Raw genomic sequence first — 24,104 nt, forward strand, 5'->3', positions numbered from 1 at the left:
GCAAGAACAATGATTTGTGCTTTACTATTTTACCTATTTACTTAATCCTTGTGTATAATAAAATAATTTAAACAATGTTGTTGTGATCACTTGTATATATGTAATTTTGTAGTGGTAATCAATAGTACTCGTCAATAGTTTGACTTGTATTATTGACTACCACTACAAAATTAAAATAATTTAAACTTGTTATTAAAAAAACATGATCTTTAGATTATCAATTTATTTTGTATCATAGAAATTCATAAAAACCAATAGACTTTGATTTAATACAGTTTTTTTTTAATTATTAACAATGACACATTCGGAGATATACAAAAATTCTTTACAGTTAATACTCTATCTAAAATTGGACCGTAATATTTTTTTTTTTTTTTTTTTACATTATCACATGAAGTATAATAAAAATCTCGCATTCATTTATATTTAACGTACATACATATGATTTGCGATAATAATACGTTCAACAAGCATCACGGGTTCACTGTTTTTCTCTTGTAAAAATGTTTGACCCCTCACAAAGCAGACATGTCTGTAAATATTCTCTTGTTTGAATAGTCAGAACGAAAAAACAATTACCAATAGTTTTATAATATATTAATATAAAAAAGGGTAAATAATCTCTATTATACAAAATATAACAACTATATTTCAACAACTTCTAAAAATAATTATTTTGAAATATTGTGAAAATGATTTTATTTTTTCCTATTGTATTTCAAGTCCTCCATGAATGAACTTTGAAAATTACTTAACTTTGGAGTCATTCAAGTGACACTTGGTATAATTGTGACAAATTGTTTTGCAAAAGAATCTTGAAAATATAAATTAAAAAACAAAAACGAAACCTTATTTGAATCTAAATTTTAAAAAATATACTTTGTTATTCGTTCCGTTAAAAACAAAATAAAATTTCGACTTCACGAGACGTTCAATTTTTATTCAATATCTTAAAAAATTTTATCTTCAATCTCAGCAAAATTGCACTTCATATTATTTTGCATCCGCTGAAGTTGAATAATCTTGCAGAAACAAGAGCTTTCAAACGTATTTACGTACCCCAGGATAAGACTACTTATAGTTTCTGTACAAATGTATGTTATTTTTTCCTGCATTTTTTATTTTAACGTGATAATATGCGGTAACTGTCTTTTCAAGATACAAGTTTCTTATCGAACTTGGAGATCGAATTCATGCTTCATTTCACAAACTCGCACTTAAAGATTATTAATTTACACAAGACATGAAATTGATCACTGCAAAGAGTTTCGCCGTTTCGGTACGTTCACTGCTGCAAGTGCTTCCTCTGGCAAACGAGAAGGATCGTTGAGAATGTCCGTTTCAGTGCACAATTTTTTCAATGAGTTGAGGACAGCTGAAACATATTTAAGCAGTTTATTTCACTTACAAGGGTCTCAAGTGTATTGTATTGTATTTTATGCGCGAAATTTTATTTTATGGACACTGCACCTGGTCTAAGGTCTACTAGAGAACAATGCTGCTCCACCCACACTATTGTCGTTCTGTATAACTCTTCTTTGCTTGCTGTGGATACAGCATTGTTGAAAGATTCCATCAACGGCTCCATTAACGTACTAAACTGTATTATAGTGTTGAGAATTTCATGGTCAATTCATAGTGTATGTCTTGTTGGAAAAAAAAACAAAAAAGTTAAATCTTAAAGAACTTACAATCCAGAACTTCCAATTATCTCTCGTCCTTGCCTTGACGTATTCATCAAACATCTCTTTCATTTTGTTTGTTCTCTGTCGTGAAACAGGAACCCCAGTAGCGGGTAGCAAGGCTTGGCAATTACTAATACCACATAAAATCAGATACATCTAATACTTTGAAATATGATGGTTAAAAAAAAGCACCAGGGAATCGAAAAAAATTTCAAACTCACTTGATCGACAAACTCAACATCTCGATCTGTGCCCTGAGCTGTTCGCTTTCCTCGCAGATCTCGCGTCTGTCTGATCGAAGCTGCTTGATGTAATCAGCGCCCTTCTGTAGCATTGCAGCTTTACTCATTTTCGTATTTGGATTCTGACTGAGCTGTGGTATTAGGCTATTCAGCATGTCAAAGCCATTTTTAATGTTGTAGCGGCGCTTCTGCTCAGCATGAATGTGACCGACTCGGCGCTGTTCTTTGTACTGACCCCGTTCTGGATCTCCCTTCACGTAACCTCGGCCAGGAGATAGTGGACTACCCAAGCTCATTGGACTGTGCAGAGGACTGAGACTCAGGGCCTGCGGACTGTGTGCTGTTGAATCCTTTGGGGAGTTAGGATCGCTATTGGGCGACTGTTGGTGTACTGCAGCTGCTGCCTGAGCAAGTAACGATTGACTTGAACTCGATTGTTGTAATGACTACAATGTACCACGAATTTATTTATTCAAGTCCTTCGATATCAATTGAAAATGATTTCGAACTAATAGTGTCTTGTATGATGTACTTACCTGATGAGTTGCAGGACTTTGTACATTGGCGGTGGTGTGCATGGTTTGAGCGCTGATGGATGAATTTATGTTATGAGTGGCGTTGGATACTTGTGCGCCGGATGTAAGCGTCGACGAAAGCATAGGCAATATGTGCTTGACGCCGATCACCGGCTGAGCTGTGACTTTATCCGGACCCGTACTAACCGTGTACAGATTCGATGTGTCTGCATTATTAAACAAAAAGGAAAATTTAAGAAAATAAAAATCATCATTGTCACTTGTCTAATGCTAAGAAAAACATGAATCCTACTGTTCGTGAGAAGATGTGCAAGAAGAACGTTGTTATTAAGATTCAAGTTGGGATCACTGACAGCTGACACAAGTGGAGGAGGGTGCATCTTGGAAGACGTCGACGAGCAGCTACTTCGAGATCTGCTCTTCGATTTCATTTGATACTGAAAACAATGAGTAATCCTCATTTTAAAAAAATTTCACTCAAGGAACATTGGAATTGCAATCAGCTAGAGAAAAGGAGGTTACTTTTGGCACGGCAAAGACTTCTTCTTTAACCTCGATCGGTGAGGTGACGTTAACCGCGGTAGGCCGGGGCAGCAGCTTAGTTGGATGCTGAGCCGGCGCCGTGAGATCGATACCTTGGGGTTTGTACTGCAGGAGCACGTGCGATTGGGCGGGCTGTTGGGCCGCCACTGCGCCCACCGGCTGACTTGGCAGTGTCTACGAGATTAATAAAAAGTGCATATAAAAACCTGCAGGTTGGAAAATACTCACGTGTAATAAATGTACATTTGCTTTGAGCGAGTGATCAATGGGTTTTTTAAGCTATACAATCTCGATCTCGCGAGACTGGAGCGCGATACAAGTGTATTTCTTGCTCGTTGCCGTAGGGTGCGGAAAACTTGAGCTTTCGAAACTTTATGCCAATGAGAATGCTCGAGCTGTCGTTACACCGTTTAAAATTATTTCTGATTAAATAATCCGATTTGAATTCATTAAGGTGAATATTAATTCCTAACGCTAGTCGTGAGTTATGCTCCATTGAGAATTACTAATTTCCACGGCTACTACTTTGAATGATGCATAAATTTAGGATTCCCTCGGTATTAATATCTTCGTACTTATCGATATTATACTGCACTGCAAAACCGGTGATGTTAAAAAACAAAATGTATCATTTTTTAATTTCAATGCCAGTTCTTTATCGAAATTCTTTGTTGAACCATAATTTTGCGCCCCGTTGGGTGCATCGTGTTTTACCTTGAGATTGTTGTTGGTAAACTTGCACTGTTGAGGATCGAAAGCTTGCGGTGGGGGTGGAAACTTGTAGCCAGAACTGGTTGGTTTGTTGTACGGCTTGATCGCTAGGTTGGACGTCAGCTGCTTCTGAATCTGCTGGGATTGCTGTTTCTGCGCTTCCGTCGTCACCGTGAAAGTCTGCTGCTGCTGCTGTTGGGTAAGGAATACCTGCACTTGCTGATTCGTTGGCTCGGCAAGAGTCATGTGTATAGGCGTCGGGTGTGTTGGTAATGTCGAGATGTTCGAAGTCTGTATCTCCATCGCATAGTCTGGCTGCTGCTGTTGATTTCTGTACGCCGTTAGGTGTTGCTGCGCGGCTGCTTGAAAGACCTGTTGTTGTTGTTGTTGTTGTTGTTGTTGTTGTTGTTGTTGTTGTTGTTGTTGCTGCTGCTGCTGCTGCTGCTGCTGTTGTTGAGTTAACCGAGAGTTTCGTATTGAGGCTCTACTCGGCCGCGGCTGCCTGGTCCTTATTTGCTGAGGCACTTGTTGCTGCTGTAACTGCAGCTGTTGCTGATGCAACTGTTGCTGTTGTAATTGCTGATGCAGTTGTTGCTCGTAACTCTGCTGGAGAGCACTAAAATCGCTACGAAAAAAATACAATGAATATTAAATCCACGGTTAAATGATTGATTCAAAATCAGCCCTCGACCTAATTACAATTGTTATCAACTCACGCGTTATTTCTGAACACAGATTCCGGCTGTTGCTGCTGCTGCGGCTGGGTAAAGATTTTAGCGGTGTACTGGAGGCTCTGCAAGCCAACACTCGACTCTTCGGTCTGCATCGAGTTTGGCCCAGTCGCCACGGGCGTGGATACCGCACTCGCACTATCAGCGGACGTGGCTGCGCTCATGACAGCACTCGGGTCGGGCATACCGCTCACCTGGTTCATAGGGGCCATCAGGTCGAGTTCTGCGTAGTTGCTGTTCAACCCTGAGCTTTGGAAGACATCCTCCTCGGGAACCGATGGCAGTCGCGAGCTCAAGAACTCTGGTAATTCAACAAGACTTACTTAGTGCCAAAGACAAGTTTGACTATTGTTTTGTATGAGTGTCTCGATGCGATTGTTGTTCAGGAAGATGTTTGATTGGCCATACGCAAAGTCATCGGGTAATGCATGCTGTCTCATCAGTTGTCAAATTTATTCGCGTTCATTATCGATTAAAAAAACTTCGCAGTTTGAAAGCAAAGGGATATGGAGCAAGAATGCGGTTTTCGCGATTTTTTTGTTTTTCCTGCCTGGTAATTACCTTGGAGAGGCTCCAAAGTGTCGATAAAGTCGTCCAAGTTTGGCTGCAGTGGTCCCAAACTCGGTTGAATGAAGTCGGCCAGGCTGGCTCCCCGAGCTGTAATCACGATTGCATTAACGTTCGTTGGCATACGTTGTACCTTTGCCACGAATATTTGGTAAAAAATGGCTGACCTATTTCACGCGAATCGGGAAAGTAGAGCGGCTGGTGAAGGCTGATGGTCGAGAAGAGGGTATCGGTCATGAGTTCCCGGTAATCTTCGTCGACCATCATGCTGTGGATGCCGTCGGCGCTGGTCGTGCTGCCGGCCCCGCTGCAGGAGCTCTGAAATCCGGCGCCGTACATGTCGAAGTTGCCCATGCTGTCGCCCCATTCCAACGTGTCCATCGACTCGAGCTATGGAGCATCAATTTTTTTTTTTTTTTTTAATACCTTCATATCATTGCGCAAAATTAAAGTTTTTATCCCACGTAAAGTAAATTGAAAGCAATTCATGTAAGCGTGGGTACTGCGTCTGACCAAATTTAGCTTTTACTACTTGAATTTGGAACTGTGTCAAAATTGAAACTTTTTAAATTTTGATTCGGCTTTTTTCTTTCGTTCAACCTAACACCATGGAATGTTGCTTACTTGATGAGATTTTTCTGATGCAAGTTTAATATTGTTGGTTTGGAAATTTTTTTTTTTAATAGCACAATAGAGGTAATGTCACTGCTGCTGCCAATAATTCGGCACAAAGCCTTCTTTGACTATTTATTACTGATAATAACTTTCATACTTTTCATAGAGAAAATCATATTTTTGATCCTCTTTAAAAAAGCAAAAACGAATTTTACGTTTCTTTGTATAAAAGTGTTATCCTTCGATTTAAGACACCATAAAAAATAAGTTATTGTACCAACAAACAAAGAAGGATATAGTAACGTAAAAATGAAGATGCACAGCATATTATCGAGCCATTGAAATTTCAATTCATAAACACATCAAATCTCACAATTGGCAATGCAAAGTGTCGTTGGACACGAGTCCCACACTTAGTTACTTGTGTCATAAGACACTAAAAACGTTTTGCTTGTATACGTACCATGTCGCTGCCATCTTTGCTCGTCCATCCGAGAATTTTGTTCCGATAAAACATGCGCCATTTCTTGTACTCGGCAGTAACAGCTTTCAGTTTTCGTTTCCAGTATTTGCCTTCCAATACGACCGCCTGATTGACAAAGTGAAAAATCTATTAAAAATCACCAAGACTCCATGGCCAAACCAGTTTTTCTATCGATCACATAATTATTCAAAAAATAATTGAACCTTCATGAGCGTCTTGTGTTATAGTTCTCGCATAATTTTATGAACCCATCAAATCATGCACGGAAGAAGAAAAAAAAAAGAAACCATAAAACTATACGGGCAAAGAGTGTTTTCTCTTACCTCAGGTTTATTATGAGTGTCGACATCGAGTGGGGATGCAAATTGACATACCAACGTGTTTTGTTTCAGTATAACTGGAAGGAAGAAACAAAAATTTGAAAAAAAAAAAAAAAAGTTATTTTTATCAGAGTCGTTTGGAGAAACCAAAAATTCTCCCAGTATTATAATAATCTCACTACCGAACGGTTTATTATAATTGTTATCATATTTTTGCTATAAAACGACTGAGTTATTCGAACTCGAGTCCCCCAACACTTTTTTGGATTCTCCAATTTGTTGTACGTTTCATCATTTTCAGCACAATTATTCAATGGAATAATATACACTAAAAAAACATGTTTTTTCTTGAATAAGTGATTTTTGTTGTTGTTATTGTGACGTGTTTGAAGTAAAGTATTTAAAAACTTGTTGAAGTAATTGAACTAGTCTAAGTATGATCATTTGTATTGTATGTTGTCTATATACAAGTCAAATTTCTGCGTGAAAGAGAGCAGGGTGAAAAAAAAATGTTTAATTAAAGAAAAGGAAGAGTCGCCTTTTCTACAACTTTCGAGTCGGTACACCTTTCCCACGAGTGAAGCTCAGTCTGTAAGAGACGAGCCCATTTTTTGTTGAATCAAGCCGTTATCAGAGATGATGTGTTGACGATACGTGCGATCGTATAAAGAGCTACAAATGATTTTTTTTTATTATTATTTCAAGTAAGCTATAGCACAAACGAAAAAGGTATCATCACGTTTCCTTGGTAAAAACGGTAATCGTCAAAGATAACGTGTGGTCGTAACGTTAAAGAATCGATAAAATTGCGATAATTTCTATTATCATCGGTATTTTTATGTTTACATATTTAAAATTCATCATCGCGCGTGACTTTGGCATTTTTATCATCGATATGATTGGTCATGAAAAATCACGTGATTTGTTTGGCGGGGATTTAAAGACAAACATTTAAATTAAATTAATAGAAGTTTATACGATGTGAAAAGGATCTCGTGTGACCTTTGATTCGTTTATCCTCTTTGGAGAAAAAATTTGACAAAAACTTGATTGAAGTTGATACAAAAATTAAAGCCTAATCCCGAATTTATACCCAAACCGGAGGGAGGGGGGGGGCCGAAAAATCGACACACGAGCATTAAGAGAGACGGAAGTGCGTCAAAACAATTATCTAGTTGACAGTCACCCAAAGGAAAAACAGAAGAAGAAAAAAACGCAACGTAAAAACGATTCGGGTACGAAGAGGAAAAAACGGAGGCGCCGGAGCGCTTGGGGAGAGGGAATTAATATAAGTAAGAGTTTAAAGTCGCAGACGAGGAGATATACACGCGCCACCGGACTAACAAGTAAGTATTCGATGATTGTGCATTGGCTGCAGTTTTATGGGCCGGTGATGATTACAAATTGCCACCACGCGGGGGAGGAGACGTATTGTGTATTTGCTTGTACACATACGTATGGCACAGATGCAAAGAGAGAGAGAGAGAAAGACCGATATCGCGAGCGCCAAAGTGCAGACAGACGAATTGTTTTTGCTGCTCTACTCGGGTATTATCGTGGGGGGGGGGGGGGAAGAGGCTTGTCCACGAGACTCTCACGTGAAGGCGCGACAATCTTCCCTCTATTTGCTTTTTTTTTTTTGCCTTATTTTATTTTATTCCGTTTTTTTTTTTTTTCAATCGAATTCTTCACGCTCGATTTGTGTTTTATCAAAGAGAGAGAGAGAGAGTTGGATAATTCAATAATTACTATTCCGTATTGGTTTTCGAGGCTATGGCTTCGCCACCTATACATTTGATTAGCCCCTCTTTCTCTCTCTACGGTCCATTTCATTTTTGATTCGAAAAATACGACAAGATGACGATCGTGTGAGGCGAGCTGTAGCGCAAATAATGGCATGTGGCATTACAAGCGTGAGAGCAAGAGTACATTTTACATGTCATTTAGAGATAAGGAAATCTGTAGGATTTTTACGCAAATTTTATTGTCCTTTGTTTTTTTCCAACTACAATTGTACGATATATTTTTCATCAATTTTACGGTCATTCGAACCATCACAAACTGTATTTGCTGCTACAAACTTTTTATCGCATACTTTCTATATTCATCGATGTGAAATGTATAAAAAATTGTATTTTCAATAAAATAATAAATATAGTGGAAGGTACAAAAAAAAAAAAAAAAAAAAAAAAAAACAATTTTAAACGCTCAAATTGAAAAAATTCCAGTGCAATTGTGAGCTTATAAGCAACTCCTGCGGAACGATACTTATCGAGCCATAAATTACGAGAGCCGCGATGTGCACAATTACTTGAAATTGATGAAAATTAAAATCGCATGAAAAAACGATGAAAATCTAATGAACGCTAATTGGGGGAAAAAAAAATACCGCGTTTCTCGAAGACGGTTGATAGCACAGGCGCAGCTGTGATTAAAAAAAACCTGTTAACCATTGAGCGATCGTTGCTCCTCAATTTAAAGTTGCGTCAGTTTGAGCTTCTCATTTTTTTCTTTTCTCCCTCTCTCTGTTATATCTTCATTTTTTTACACCGTAAACTAGCGCCACGTAGCGTAAAGTTCATTGTCAATTCATATGTCCGTTGTATGCGTGTGCAACACAAATCGAAAGAAATTAATCAAATGGAGGAAAAAAAAAAAGGTCTTAGATTCCAGCCAGTAACCGAGTTGCGAGTGCTAATAAAGACCATACAAGTACACGCAGTAAATAGCTACCCGTGTATATTTGAAAATGTTTTTCTTCTTTAAAGTGTATCGTCTAAAAACTGTGCTTACACTGCATGTGCCAGCAGCGCCAGATAACATTGTTCAATCGGATCTTTTCCTTCCATCGGAGCCGGATGCCTTTGAAGCGATTCCACTTGGGCGATGTCAGCTTCTGTCTGAAACAAATCCAAATCGTGCCTTGTTCAACTATTATTTTTTTTTTTTTTTCATGAGGATATTCATCAGTTTTAACAAGAACACATGTGCATTTTTAACATTTGCACGTATTTTACGTATAGTGAAACAAAGTAGGTACATAATTTTATAAAAAAAAAAAACTAAATAATTTTTTTTCTCTGTTGTGCAGTCCTTGTTAAAAATTCATGTAAAGTGCCTTAGTAAAATGAACAAAGTATATACTAATATTAATAAATTCAACAGAATACGGCTATTTACAAAGCGATAACGCGTCAAAGCAGCCTAACGAAGAAAATATTTGTTTCGAGCGCGATTTTTTTTTACTGCAATCACTGTTGTGTAATGTTAAATCTAATGACCTAATCGATCAATAATGAATTGTGAACCAAGTTTTAAGTACCAATAAACGACCAATAGATTGTAATATCTGCTTTCTTTACTGAGACACCAGTTACGGAATGTATTCATTAATAGTGATATAATTTGTTTTTCATTAGCTTAAGTCTTACCTAACGTGTTTTGTACACATTTCAACTGATTAAGTGTTTACATAGCTTCGACCAGTTGTAACGGGATGCCAAAAATTCTTTTTTCCGCTAGTTCAAGAGTTTTTTTTACCCACACGTATTTCGTAATCAACCATAAATTCGATACCACATCTTTTTCGTCACACAAGAAGAGAGGGGGGGGGGTCTGGACGACGGATATTCAATTCTCAAGGATTACTTAAAAGTATTTTTTTTTTTTTAATATTCGAGTACCAGCTAATACTGCTATTGGAAAAAAAATCTTCCCTTCAACGGTTAAAAAAATATTGTCCATTCGAAAAATTTTGCACTTTTGGGTTTATGGATGAAAGATTGTTCGACAGTTGTCTCATCTATAAATGCGGTCAGCAAGTTACTAGTGTTATAGTCCCTGCACTAGAGATAGATAACCCTACAAGCATCCCTTTGACTGGGGTAGTTTCATTTTATGTTCGATTTTATCGTATTTTGTAAGGCAAAAGCAGATGGTACGTTGTTTTTGACATTGAATTTTTCAAAATATAATATGCTTCGTACAAATTTTGTCACTTCTGATACTCCTGTGACCAAAGATTACGATTTTTAACTACGAATGTAGAAATTTTTTTTTTTTATGCTTCAAGTAAAATGTTAAAATTATCCCTCATCTCCCCTACTTTTTGGTCAAAAGAAAATAAATATTTTCCATCGAAACCTCCGCATATTTGAATAGTTTTTACCAATCATTATCTCCAAATCCAATCTAGCTGTTCCGTCATTTTTATCTGAATCGACGATAAAACCATACCAGTGTTTATACGATTATTGCTCTACGCGAAAAAAACTTCCCGAATCAGGAAAAATAATTCGAGCAAACGGTACATAAAACGATAATAGTCTCGCAGGCAGTAATACTTCTAGTTGAAAAAGCCCAACGTAAGAAAAAAAAAATACATATTATTGCACTAGAGGTGAGATGAAAAGGCGAAGGGGGGGGGTATCAACGATAAGCAAAACAGGAAACGAACAAGAGTAACGGGACGCGTCGAGGCACAACATCTCCCTCCTCCTGGAATTTGCCGCAGCGTCACGAGAGAGAGATAAACGAGCGTGCGAATCTTCGCGAGAAGCGAGTTTTCCGGGGCTGGAAGATTTCCGCTTTCCTTTTGCTTTATCGCTTGGTTCTCCTTGACATTAGACCTCTGCTCTGCCGTGTGCGAGCTGATCGGCTTTTGTTGTCTTCGTCGTGTTTATTCGTCATTGCACGCGTAGTGGTTTTTAGGTTTTTTCGAATTTTTTTGACATTAATTTTTAGTTTTTTTAAATTTAGTTGTAAGTAGTTTCATGTTTTTTTTTTTTAATTAGTTATGATGATTGTTTTTTTACAATCATCCTGACTCATCTAATTCTTAAAATAAAATAGTTTTTCTCACCCTCATTCTGTTGAGCAGTTTTTTTTTCAATCAACAAAATGTTAAACTAGTTGGAAGAAACGTGTTTTAAATAATTAAATAATGACATTTATTAATATGTATTTTCTTAGAAACTCAAAATTTTTTAAATTTAAAACAAAATGTTCAACTGAATAAGAGTAAAGTTATTTTCTTTGATTCATAGAATTGAAATGGTTTAATCTATTTTAAATATTGTTGATTAAATTTTTGAGGTCGTGAAACAAATATTTTTATCTCATTGTTAAATCTACTGCTGATGATGAACGAAATCTTAAGTCTACTTAAGAAACATTAAACTTACATTATTTGGTAAATTATTCTTGGTTTTGTGGTAACAGGAGTAATTTAATTTTAAAAAAAAGTTAAAAAAATACTATAATAAATGAATTGTTTTCTTAATTTTTCCAGAAAAATAAGCTATTAATGAAGTATCTAAATAAAAAAAATCTTTCAAAACAAGATAACAAAATTCCGGCTACACGTTCAATTTAGAGAATATAACCTCCCAAAGCTTGAGAGCATTGAGCATTAGAACGTGTTTTCCTTCGATGACGTAAAGGAGGCGTGTTCTCGTGAGCATTTTTACTGTGTCTTTTTTTCTACTGAAACACCACGCAATGATAAGATTAGACTTGCCGTCGACATAGATAAAAAGATGGGTGTCTTGAGCACATTCTTTGCGCAGCTGTGTATTTGTAATCGACAGTTGTAGCAATATACCATTGATCCATAAGAAATTTTTATTTTGAAAAAGGTGCGACTCGTACAGTTTTGTTGCTTCAAAAAAAAATCTTTGCCTCGCTAGAAAAGAAAACTTTTTTCATCACCACATTAGAATCATCATATCTTGGCTCCACATAAAATTACGATGTTTCGCCTCACAATAGTATTTTTACTTAAGACTGGGGGAAAAAAAAAGTTTTGGGAAAACATTACGGTGATGCTCTCGGCTGATATCGTTACATACGTATACCTATACGAGCATAGGCTTGTCTCTTCAGATACTAGTTAGGTCAGAGTGCAGTGTAGCATAGATTTGATGGCTTTGCCTCCTCGTTTATACTAATAATGTATGAACTATCTGAACGGCCTTGGAAACTTTACATGATCTTTTGGATTTTATGAGCCAATAACCAAAAAGTTAATGTTCCTTTAGTAGAAAAAGTTTATATAACTGGCGATATTGAATGTTACGATAAACTGCCTATGAATTCAAACAAATTTAAGTCAAGAACACTGTACAATTTTCGTCTAATGAATAATTTAAAAAATGTATGTATTGTATTGTACTGATACTTGTAGCTGTCCATAGTTACGAAATTGTGATTCATGTCATTAAAAAAACAAATGTATTTTAAATTTCGAAAATCACCTAAATGGGTTATGTTATACTTACGTTAGAGTATTATATATTGTGCGATCGCGAAAAAAAAATTCATTTTAACGTGAGCACTTGTGTGTGATGTCTCGTGCGCGCTAAAGCAGTTATGCTAATGCGGTCAGTGATTTTTTTTTTTTTTAACTATGTAGAAACATTGTCATTGTTTTTCACTATTACAAGGAATCAAAAATTAAATTACGGGATGATTTTTATTGTAAAATCACAGTAAAGTTGGGGAGAGGGGTACGCTAGTTACTTCGATTTTCACATGTAATGAATTTTTTAAAATTTAAGGCAATTTTTACCATAAAGGTAATTTTTGTCTAAAATTATTTATATTTTTTTTTTTGTGTTAAGTACGGTAATTTTATCCCAACACAAATATATTTTAATTATTAATTAATTTTTTTTTTAACCGGTCAACTATGCGACATTCAAAATATTGTTTTCTGATTTTCAAAGTTTGCTAAGAAGGATATTTTTTATTGGCACCAAAAATATTGTCGATAAGATACAATTGACACAGTAAAGAACACTGGTAGGTACTTTTCTCTGAATAGAAGGAAATCGTCCAAAAACACAAGGCATACATATACATGATTATGGTAAATTAAACAGTGCTGCATGATATAATTATAATTTTGTTGATAAATAAAAATGGGAAAATAGTGACAATTTTATAAATCCACAAATTTTTAAATTTGAACGAAAATAATCTCAAATTGCTCTCAAATCTCTTAATCGACTTTTACTCGTTAAAAAAAAGTATCCTACATTGAGCACCTGCCGTGATAAACTTATCGTGTACGTGATATTCATTTTCCGCCACGTAAAACGAATGAATAAATCAAGCTTTCCGATTTCACGGGCCATGCAAGTGCGTATACACATAATCAAGCGTATTTTATTGTCAGATAAAGACTATTTTGTCATGACACACACGCCGAGTAGCTCCAGTTTGTCAAATATACATATATGAGCACACGGGTTCTTATCTATCGGGAGCTTTGCGCGTTGGTGGCGTTCTTGCTCTTTAGCTTCCACCATCGTGCGCTCACAATTTTTCAAACATTTTAATAAAACTTTAAAAGCAAGCCCAACCGAATCATTTGTACTACAAACTTTTGTGGCTTCCATTGATTTAAATACCAATCGCGATTATAACACCAAAGAAGAATTCAGAAAATCCCACCCGATAGTTGATAGAATATTCCTAGTGGTCGATAAAGTAGACTAGCTGACCCTGATATGTTTTTTTTCTGGTAAATCTATAAATAAGTGATAAAAAAATCAATGTGCTGCACAAAGTTGTTTTTTCACTGCTTGGTATATTTAAGACTTGAACGTTAGATCGCAAAGTGGTTTCACACACCTTCAGATGAGCGCGACGGTGTCTTGCATTTTTTTTTCGTTGCAACCCCACATGTAAACAGACATCATAACTGTAAATAATTGTGTTTACTTTCACCCGTTACAGGTACCACGTATTCTCTAATCAGATGAACGAAATTAAAACCCTTTTCATTTCAAGTTGAGTTTTTGACATTTCCTAGCTAATATTTAAAATTTCTTAACAAAACAACTAAGTATGGCTCAAAAAAAAAAAAACAAAAAAAAACAAAAACAAAATGCGTAAGAGCAAGTATAAATAAACAGATTGTCAGTAAAAAAACAGAGCACGAGCAAAGGCTCGAGAGACAAACTCCACTTTAGTATTAGTATAGGCGATTGGTAATTTAAATGTCGAGCTTTGTTTTGATGGTCGACTATTTTTTTTTTTTTTTTTTTTCTTAAGAATGCAGTGGCTCGTGGCCAGGTCTTTTTTCGTTTGGCACACGATTGAAAGAGTCGACGAATTCTTCATTGTCGCGAGAGGTAAGGAGAGATAAAAAAAAAAAAAGAAGGTGTGTCTCGCAGCCTTGGAATCAACAGTGACTGCTTTTCAGAGCAGAATGCCCGCCGTATTTACATATGCATACTTGGGGGTGTTTTGATACCACATAGTATGCATACATATATGTTCTATATAGCGCGTTTCGTTGAAAAAAAAGAGTATTTGTTTGGCATGTAGTCTTACGTAAGTGAGTTCAAGTTTTCGAGATTAATGTTGTCACATTGAAAAGTACGCAAGTGTTTTTTCAAGGATGTAGGAATATAATTATGTGGTTACAAAAACAATGTAACTATGTTGAGTGATGGATGTAAGTATGTAATTAAATTTTCTTTACATCGATTCCTCGGTGGGGCAGTTCGATAGCCTCTCACCGAGACCAGGAAAGAGTGGCCAGGTGTACGCACAGCACTGCACATAATACAGTAGTGAAAGGGCATTCACTCGTTACTTTCAATTTTAGCAGATAAGATATCACAACTGCATTTTGCCGCTTACGGTTGGGCTGGCATATTCAAATTTTACACACCTACCAGGTATTCATACTCTGATTTCGTCTCAAGAAATTGTTAAGCCTCGCATCGAAATTTCGAAACAATATATTGAGATTATGTCCATTTAAATGAAATAAGGGCTGTTTGCGTAAGAAATTTCTAACAGGTAAAAATTTTGTTTAATCGAGTTACGAAGAAAGTCTTTCACACTATCAAATATAATTATATTATTCCTTGTTACACTTTAATTGATAGCAACAACCTTATAATTTATAAAATATCGAATTTTTTTTTTAATTAAACAAAATAATCGTACTATTACTTAAAATACGTAAAAAATAACTTTAGATCCAAAAATAATGAACAGTACAAAACAGTCTTACCATAACTTTATTACCGAGAAAATTTGCTCACCAAGGAATACCTTATTTTATTGATCAACAAAACGACAATAGATAAACCAAATGTAGACTACAGAAAACTAATTCCACACGCATTTCATCGCCGTATACTCTGTAGGCGCCATGGCTCCATCGCCGAAGGGATAGGAAGCCTTTGTAAAATTACTTTTAATTGTGACGAACGTTAACTTTGAATCTAAAAGGCCTCACAATTCAATTGATTGGCGTCTAAATCAACACCGGCTATATATGATTGGGTTCTTGCAAAAACAAGCCAAAACTGTATGTATCACGTCTGCTAACGCATCATTTGGCTGTTTTGTTTCGTAATCGGGCTGATAATACTTGTGTAAGTTAAGAGTGAAAATAAATATTTTTATACAAAATCTATCAAAGTACATGGAAAAAAAAAAACAAAAAAAAAAAAAGGTAAAAAGATGTCACGCGGATGAAAAATCGGAATAGCGCACGTGTACGAGACGATAATTTGTTGAATTAAGGGGTCAGACAATTTATTGCTACACAAGTATGAACAGCCATAGAGATTGCGTTGACTCGAGGGGTCAGGAACTCCCAAATGACAAAAACGACTATCAAAATAATACACTCGAAACGAAGTTTCAATCAGAAAGACATATCAAACGGGTAACGATAAAATTATTTGTAACTCAGAAGTTTGAGTAAAAATTTCGAGAGACTCGCGAGTTCAACAACTCGATGTTATTTAAAGAAGAAAAGGGTATAAAATTAGCAAACATTTATAAACTTGCGCGCATCAAATGAGCTTTTGTACAAGTTTCCTGATTAATTATTCAAAGGTATTTTCCGATGAGTTGTCAGCAGCGACTTATTGCCTTGTCCTTATTTATATTGTGCACACATAACATTATCAGAGCGAAGTAGCGTGAAGACAATTTTTATCTTTAGACGATAGAGTCTCTCTCTCTCTCTCTCTCTCTCTCTACAGTGGTTGAAACTATCCGGAATTCGAATGTGTATTTTACACAAGAGAAGGTACATTATAAAATCTTGGACACAATTTAGTTGGTAATGTAATCAAACTTGCCCCGAGTTCGAGGCATATAATTAGTCTTGGAACAATATTGGTTGCTCAGAGATATTAAATGATAATTGAAAATTACATCTATTATGCAAAACACATCCTCAAATTTAACGCTCGAACTGGTATCACCATTTACCACAGTAATTATTTAACATTCTGATGTTAAAGTAACTTTCTTTGATTATTTACACGGTATACTAGTTTGCTATTCATTCCATAAAACTATGAACAAACAATTTAAATGATCAATTAGTCAACGAATTTAGATGTTTGATGGTATGATATTTAGTAACCAAATCGCACTGATCTGGTGTACTTAGCGAAATACCTTTAAATCATTTTTTGAAGGCTTGGCATTATCTTAATCAAACGTTACATCAGGTTACACGTTTGCGTAAATGAAGTATTATTAATTGCCGTATTTTCGAATCATATTAAATTGATACGCTATGTAGGAGATCGGTAATAAGAAAATCGTTGCAATCGTAGATCCAAGGGTACAAAAGAGTAGTGGGATGAAAAAAAACTATGATTGTCTAAATGTTTAGTCAGTGAGTTACGTGTATCCATCGTTTTATGTAACAGTGGTACGGCAAGTCAATCGTTGTTTATCGGTTTGCAAAAGGTTCGTTTGAAATCTTTTTTCGAGAAAAAAAAAAAAAAAAAAAAAAAAAAAAAAAAAAAAAAAAAAAAAAAAAGAATGAAAGGGAACAAGGTGCTGCTCACCTGTAGGCCAACGACATGCACTGGAACAGCTTACGGAGGGACGTCTCGATGCTGAGCTGTTGCTGGGAGCTCTTGTCCGCGTTCGAGTTGGGCACGCCGAATCGCTCGCCCTGAAAGCCACCCGGTTGGGCGACGATCGACAACCGAGCGGGCGAGTTTTTCTCCTCGCCGTCGTCGTCGTCGTCGTCGTCCTCGGGCACCGGCACGGCCACCTCGTCCTCATCATCCTGGGCCTCGGCCTCAAAATGCGAGACCATAAAGTGGCCCGAGTGTATTGTCTCGGTCGCCGACTCTTGCTGGCTCGCCGGCTCGAGCTTCACCTGTCGATGCTGGTAATTGTGCCGGTGGCGGTGGTGGTGGTGCTGCTGCTGCAGCAGGTGGTGATTGTGGTGCATCGCTGTCGTCAGTGATAGCTCTTGGTGCGAGCTCATCGCCGCACTCTTACGGTACATCAGCTCGGCTTGCATGCTTGCCAACATTCTGAAAATAATATTTTTTTTTTTTTAATTCCGTTGGGTAAATGAGCGTTGATGTTGCAGCATGCGAGCTTTGGGGTACGTACATTTATTAAGCTACCAGCACCAAGTAACAACCCCTATTTTTAATCCTGTGGACAATTTGTTGCTTATTTTTTAAGCGAAAACGAAGTTTGTCGCTGTTTACGGTGCTAAGATATAACAAGCTTTAGAAGGGGCTAGTGCAAATCTTGCAAAATAGACAATTTATTGCTCATGCCGTTTACTATTTTGTTGCTGTACAACCTATAACTCTGGGGATAATTTTTTTTCTCCCACTGTGGATGAGCCCCTCTCCCCCCCCCCCCTTAAAATACATGGTTAATTTTAGAGTAATAAAAGATATGATTCGTTTAGAAATATACTAATTCAATGCTATCAAAAAAATCTGTTTTGTAAGCTTGCTCACATTCATGCGCATACACATATATCGATGTATTTTTTCAAACGATCTGTTTTTGACACATGCAAAAGCTTTCTTTACGCGTAAAAGTCTAATACAAATCGGTCAGTGAAACAAAGAAAAAAAAAATAGAACAAAAATGTAACGAAGAAATGGCCAACGAATGGTTGCACCGATGTTAGCTCGATTGTACACTACCTTAACTACATTATACGGATAAACACCCACGAGACACTTGTACTATCTCTGATAAATGAGCCACGCGCGAGCTGAGAGTAAAGATGATAATTACTCTTAGCGCTGGCGATAAATTGATGAAGTGCTATCGTGTTCAACTTTCATTGTAAGTTTGTAAAATTCTGTTGGAAAATTACCTTTGCTGATTATTGCGTTTTAGTCATAAGATTTGATGGAATATTTCGAAACGTAATTTTTTGGTATTTTTGCCGTAAATTGTTTTTGAAAACAAATATTCAAATACACGGAATAGTCAACTATTTAATAAAACTAAACAATTAAATTTTTTAGTATGCAGTATTTAACATTGATAAATAAATAAAAAAGATATGTATAAGAGCATTTTTAATGAAAAAATTTACTAATAATTATCAAGTATTATTTAATATTTCTGTTACCCGAAAAAAGTACACAACAGATAAGCAGAAAGCAAAAAAAAATCCGGCGTCTCGAAGGCGACGATTGCGCCTGCTTTTTGTTATCTTTCGAGCACTCGGGTTTTCTCTTTATGTTTATAACATTCACAAAAAGTCAGCTGCTCCGTAAAAATACTAATATTCTTTTGTTTTCTCCTCATTTTACTTAGCACTGTAATATTCAAATTTATACAAGTGTTTCCAACTGATGAGGCCGCTGAAATACAGATATTTTTTGTAAGGAAATGTCGTAACTATTTTTTAGTCTACGAAATAGCTTAAAATAACAGAAAATGCTTATTAGTATGGTTCTGAACTAAGAGAAAATATCAAAAATCAAAGCACCAAAGTTATAAAAGATTTTCAATCAAAATTGACGTAATGGCTTGCTTCAACGTGATTTCTATACTATACATTCGAACAGTTTAGTTACGACACGAATAACCACCAAGGAAATAATGTGTATTAATACGTTATTTTCATTAGATTAAGACGAAAAGTATCCCGAATCAACGGAGCCTCGTTGAGTCCACTCATTTCCCACGTATTTTGAGTGATTAAATCACAATTTTTTCATCAGAATTAAAAGTTTAGTCCTGGTTTGCATGAATTATGTTAGAAATAACATACGTATTTTATCTAGTATATTTTGTAATAAAAAATTTATAGCTTTTTTAATCAAAGAATTGTCAATCGATTGGCGGTGGTTATTTGTTGTCAAAAACCTAGTTTGTGTAGTGCTGATGGAAAAGTAAAATAATGTTACATAGTTTTGTTGTTAAAGACATTATTGTTAAAAAAAAAAAGATTGTATATCTAGTAGTTACAAAAGGTAGGGTTGATGGCTCAATACACTTATAAACAGAAACCACAAATTTATTTGATAAAAAAAAAAAAATTTTACAAGAGTACCCAAACTAATGTTTTTATTATCAACTTATGCAAGTCACAAGTTAATGACATAAACTGACTATCGTACACTACCATTATCAGATTAATGTTTACGATAACGCATTATCTTATTCCCTAAAAGCGATTAAAAAGTATTTGAAAGCTCACGGTATGTTACACAATGGTTGTGTTCGACTCCGGGCACTCGAGTCGCATATCCGAAAACACAATCATTAGTTTACATCGTATTATAGGAAAATCGAGTTACTTTTAAGCGTAAAAAAAAATATGATTCAAACTGTAATCTGGAATTCCCGAGAATGGACAAAGTTATGAAAATACCCAAAAAGTTGATTCGGTAGTTAGAAACAAAAGAAAAAAAATAAATAAATAAATAAACGGAGAGAGTTTTGTCCAAGAGTGGCACACTACTATAATAATTGATGGAGATATACATGGCATTTCGCGCACGCGACTTTTAAACTCGAGCCATCGCTGCTTCTCGACACGAGAAACGCGCGACAGAAAAACGAGGCTATTTTTCTTCAAGCTTGTTTAACGAATATTAGAACTGCACGTGCTCGTCTTTTACATCATCTTCATACGTGTGTTATACATTCCACGTATATGCAATAGTAAGAGGTATGTAATATATTGTCGTAGCCCTACTTTTATCCGAGAATAATCGAGATGGTGGATTTGATCGGGATATGAGTGGTTAAAAATAAAACGCCCAAATGTTAAAAGAAGAAGAGAAATAAGATGGATGTGCTCGAAATTGAATCGATTGATTAAATCTGTATGCGTGAGAGTGTGTACGGCTTCGTGTAATAATAGCCCGTATGTTTTAGTTACGCTCACGCATTGACGAGCAAGTTTAATTTGACGACGCATGTTTATCCGAATCAAAACAACAGTACGAATGGAACCAATACAATGAAGTGATAGGCACCAATAAATTTTGGTAGGAGAAATTTTTTTTTTTTTTTTTATCAAGATACTTATAAGTATAATTATTTGTATAAAATAAGATCTATTTCATAAGTTGAAGAAAACAATATTGAGTCCTATGTAAACTTCATTTACTCAAATGCTATAGAAAATTTCATTTTTTCATGCAAATATTTTGGTATTCCCCGCGCGAGGAAGTAAAAAAAAGAGGGCCATATAGATTTAACATACATATTTTTATGATTAAATTAATAATAAACCAAAGGATAAAAATATTGATTTTAAAAATGAATGATTACACGGCATTGTTATTTATGTATAAAAATTCTAAAGTCAATAAATGTATATAATATACATCCGTGCCGTAAAAATGGCGCGTTTCACGATTACCGAAATGAAGTATAGAACGCAAATTACGCGACAAATCACACCTACCACACCCCCACTCTTTTTCACGTTGCACCCGAAAAGTCGAGTGAACCCTACACTGCAGTCGAGCTATACTTATTTAGCTGTCTATTATCTGGCATCCACACTCGCGCGCTCTCTCGCTTATGCAACTTGGGGCATTATTTAAAGGAGCGAGTTCACGACGGGAGCAAGATACAGACGAGAAATAGACCAGCGACAAATCATCGCTCTGTTTCGTGTGTACTCACGAGATAGCCATGTAAGATAAAAAATAATTGATATTTTTTAGACTTATAACATAGAACTAATCTCCTATTAGACATGTTTTTGCGCTCATCAAAAATCGGCACATCTCTCTACATACGAAGCGCATCAGCAGCAAACGCAGCCAAGGACGACGATTGTTTATTTGCATTGTCAGCTTTTTGTTGATGCTCGCGCGTTTAAAGCGACAAGAGAGACATGGGTGGGGGCTACATGGGTGAGATAAGCACGTAAAGTACAATATTTTACGAGTAATTTTATACGAAAAACAATCGCGTTTTTTTTTCGACTCAACTACTGTTACTGGGGAGAGAAAAAACATCTCTAACTGATGAAAATTCCATGATCGAAGACTATAGGATTTTTGTTTTGTTGAGAAAGTTAGTATAGTTACATTATAACACAGTTTAGTTTTACACTGTAAGTGGTTTGTTTGAACGTCTACGTGTTTTCAAGTTTGTTTTTGGACTATTATCTTCTTTCTCTCCGTTTCACATAACATGTACGGTATATCTTTGAATTCTTTAGGGATGAAAATACGCGGTAAAATTAAATTTCGCGTCTATAGATGTTTTTTACTAGCCTTTAAACCAGCCTAATAATAAGATTTGACTCTAAGAGCATGTATTTTTAGAATTAAGCAATAGCAACAATTAATTACCAATAAAGATGGGCATGTAATAAGCAATTAACACTCATCGATGAATAATATCTCGCACGCTACCTGCGTTTATCTCGAACAATTATTTTTCTACTTTGTCTACTGAGATATGTCGGAGCACACAATATGAGGATATTTTCGAGTGAATCACTTGTTCAGCGCAAAACCGAGCAACGTCAATTTTAATATCGATTACATGATCAAAAACGATCGACCACTCGTATACCTATGTATGTGTACAGCTAAGCTAGGCGGTGTTGCTATCACAACTTGAAAAATACTTGGAGAGCATTTATTACGTACATCAAATCAATCTCCAAATAAAACGTGCAATCATGATATCTATAACTATAGAAAATAGTCCTCTTGAAAAACAACTGGAAAAACAACTCTGTTACGGAAGAAAAAGATAAAAATAAAAATAAAAATATACGCGCGAATTGCTCGACGCTTGCCGTTAATAATAAACTATCAGACCAAAGCGGCGTAGTGCTAAATCAGTAAAAAGCATATTTTTAAAAGCGCAGTTTATGCGTCAGCGAGAACAACAAATTCCAGTCAGCCAGCACATAAGATGGCAATACTTGGTAATAAGCAGCCAGTTTGGCTAAAAAGTCACTTCCTCTCCCCTTCCATTAAGATAATATCCTAGATAGGCACTTTTTCTCTTATCTATCCCGTGTGACCACTCTCTAAACTAAGTATAAACACTCACACTGTATACACCCACCATAAACTTCAACGATAAGTACTATATATACATGTGCAGCCTAATAGCTGAGGCGAGCCAGCTGCTCCGATTGTTACCGCACATACTTATGCGTGTACAAGTCGATCTCTCTCTTGTGCACTCTCTCCTTTTCTATTTTCATCTCGTTTTACGATGTACACATTCTGTAAGTATTCTCTCTCGTATGATTAAAAAAAAAAAACTAATCCTATTTCTATCCCTCACATATTTTGACAACACACTGTAGGGTAAGTACGATGTACCACTTAAGTATACAGTTGACATTCCTTGTTGCGCTGGTGCACGAGAGTATAGGTCACTGCGCATTCTGGACAATAATAACAAACTCCGAAATTTTTTGGAGCACAGCTGCTGCTACTACGTTCTATCGAGACTCTTCGACGCGTATTTGATATAATCAAGGAAAATAGAAGAAGGCCACCATCGAGGATAGGCAATAGACACAAAAATATCAAACGCACAAGCATAAATATGCACTCTGCACCACTTACCAGAGGCTCTTTCTTCAGTCCGCTCGCACATATGATATTTTTTTAACCACACGCTGGCTCGTTTTTTTTACTCCAAACACTGAAATTCTCTCATCGAGGTATATGTATGCGTTGCAGATTTGCCGTCGTCGTCGACGTTGGATTACTCGAGGCACTGGTGGCACTTTGTAATAATGGCACACATATCTGCAGACTGCAGCAGACTTGCACTTGCAATTCTCTTCTCTGAGGATTTGTTCAAGCCACTTTTGGTTCGGTTCGGTTCTTTAAAAAAAAGTATATCTATATATAGGGAACCAAACAGAAGTGGTTCCGTATATACATAGGTATATTTTGTTAAGAGAATCGAACAGAACCAAAAGGGGCTTGAATGAACCTTCTGTTTTTTTTCTTTTTATAGGTTAAGTGTATCCGTCAGTGGAGTCGCAATTGTGAGAAGAAAAAAGAGATCCCCAGCATGTCTTATTTCATTGTATTGTTATTATTCTTATTTGCATATTTTCGATTAATCACACTGGAACAAAACACGCATACGGCGGAATCGCAGCTTTGCGATCGAAAACAGTCGCACATAATAAATAAAACTACTTGTTTATGTCACATACTTTTTATTATTTGTCACGGCCCGTAAATAAATTTTCACGTTCACTTGTACACGTACAGATGAATAAATAAACCACCCGTTCGCTGCTCTCGACACGTTCGATGACAAACAACAGATTCGTCGTCAGTCAGCGAGCGGAGCGTGCATCAGCTGCGGGAGCAGCGCAAAGCGCACCCGCCATTTGCTCTTTCCTTCTCTCTTGCTGTTTGTCGTGTTTTTTAGGAATTGGTGCGTTTA

The 24,104-nt window shown here is 36.2% G+C and overlaps 1 protein-coding gene across 5 annotated transcripts; it reads right to left on the bottom strand.

Moving 5' to 3' along the window:
- Positions 1-208: 208 nt before the first annotated feature.
- On the bottom strand, positions 209-24,029 carry Mondo (MLX interacting protein mondo). Of its 5 annotated transcripts, none has more exons than XM_014349144.2 (17): positions 23,869-24,029; positions 23,264-23,488; positions 17,273-17,752; positions 9,228-9,334; positions 6,438-6,511; positions 6,094-6,219; positions 5,183-5,405; positions 5,010-5,105; positions 4,434-4,749; positions 3,721-4,342; positions 2,986-3,180; positions 2,756-2,900; positions 2,464-2,669; positions 1,907-2,373; positions 1,692-1,815; positions 1,471-1,600; positions 209-1,375 (listed from the first exon to the last, which is right to left on the bottom strand). In XM_014349144.2, the coding sequence occupies exons 3-17, from the start codon at positions 17,749-17,751 to the stop codon at positions 1,254-1,256; spliced, it is 3,432 nt and encodes a 1,143-aa protein (XP_014204630.2). In that variant the 5' UTR covers position 17,752; positions 23,264-23,488; positions 23,869-24,029; the 3' UTR covers positions 209-1,253. The 5 variants fall into 5 exon arrangements, with proteins under 5 accessions (XP_014204630.2, XP_014204631.2, XP_014204633.2 ...); XM_014349145.2 differs by lacking the exons at positions 23,264-23,488; positions 23,869-24,029 and adding exons at positions 17,835-17,879; positions 22,325-22,346; XM_014349147.2 differs by lacking the exon at positions 23,869-24,029 and having other exon boundaries at positions 1,907-2,331; positions 23,264-23,535.
- Between the last annotated feature and the right edge of the window lie 75 nt (positions 24,030-24,104).

The sequence above is a fragment of the Copidosoma floridanum genome, unplaced genomic scaffold, assembly GCF_036245765.1.
Source record: "Copidosoma floridanum isolate Cflo_tuat_1 unplaced genomic scaffold, Cflo_Japanese_pri ptg000019l, whole genome shotgun sequence".
In the NCBI taxonomy this organism is placed as follows: Eukaryota; Metazoa; Arthropoda; class Insecta; order Hymenoptera; family Encyrtidae; genus Copidosoma; species Copidosoma floridanum.

Excerpts from the sequence above, each read along its gene's own strand:
- Mondo (XM_014349144.2), bottom strand. The coding sequence starts at position 17,751 with ATGTTGGCAAGCATGCAAGCCGAGCTGATGTACCGTAAGAGTGCGGCG. Across the intron at positions 6,220-6,437 it reads ACACTCATAATAAACCTGAG|GCGGTCGTATTGGAAGGCAA; the intron begins GTAAGAGAAAAC and ends TTTGTCAATCAG. Across the intron at positions 1,601-1,691 it reads ATAATTGGAAGTTCTGGATT|TTTAGTACGTTAATGGAGCC; the intron begins GTAAGTTCTTTA and ends ACTATAATACAG.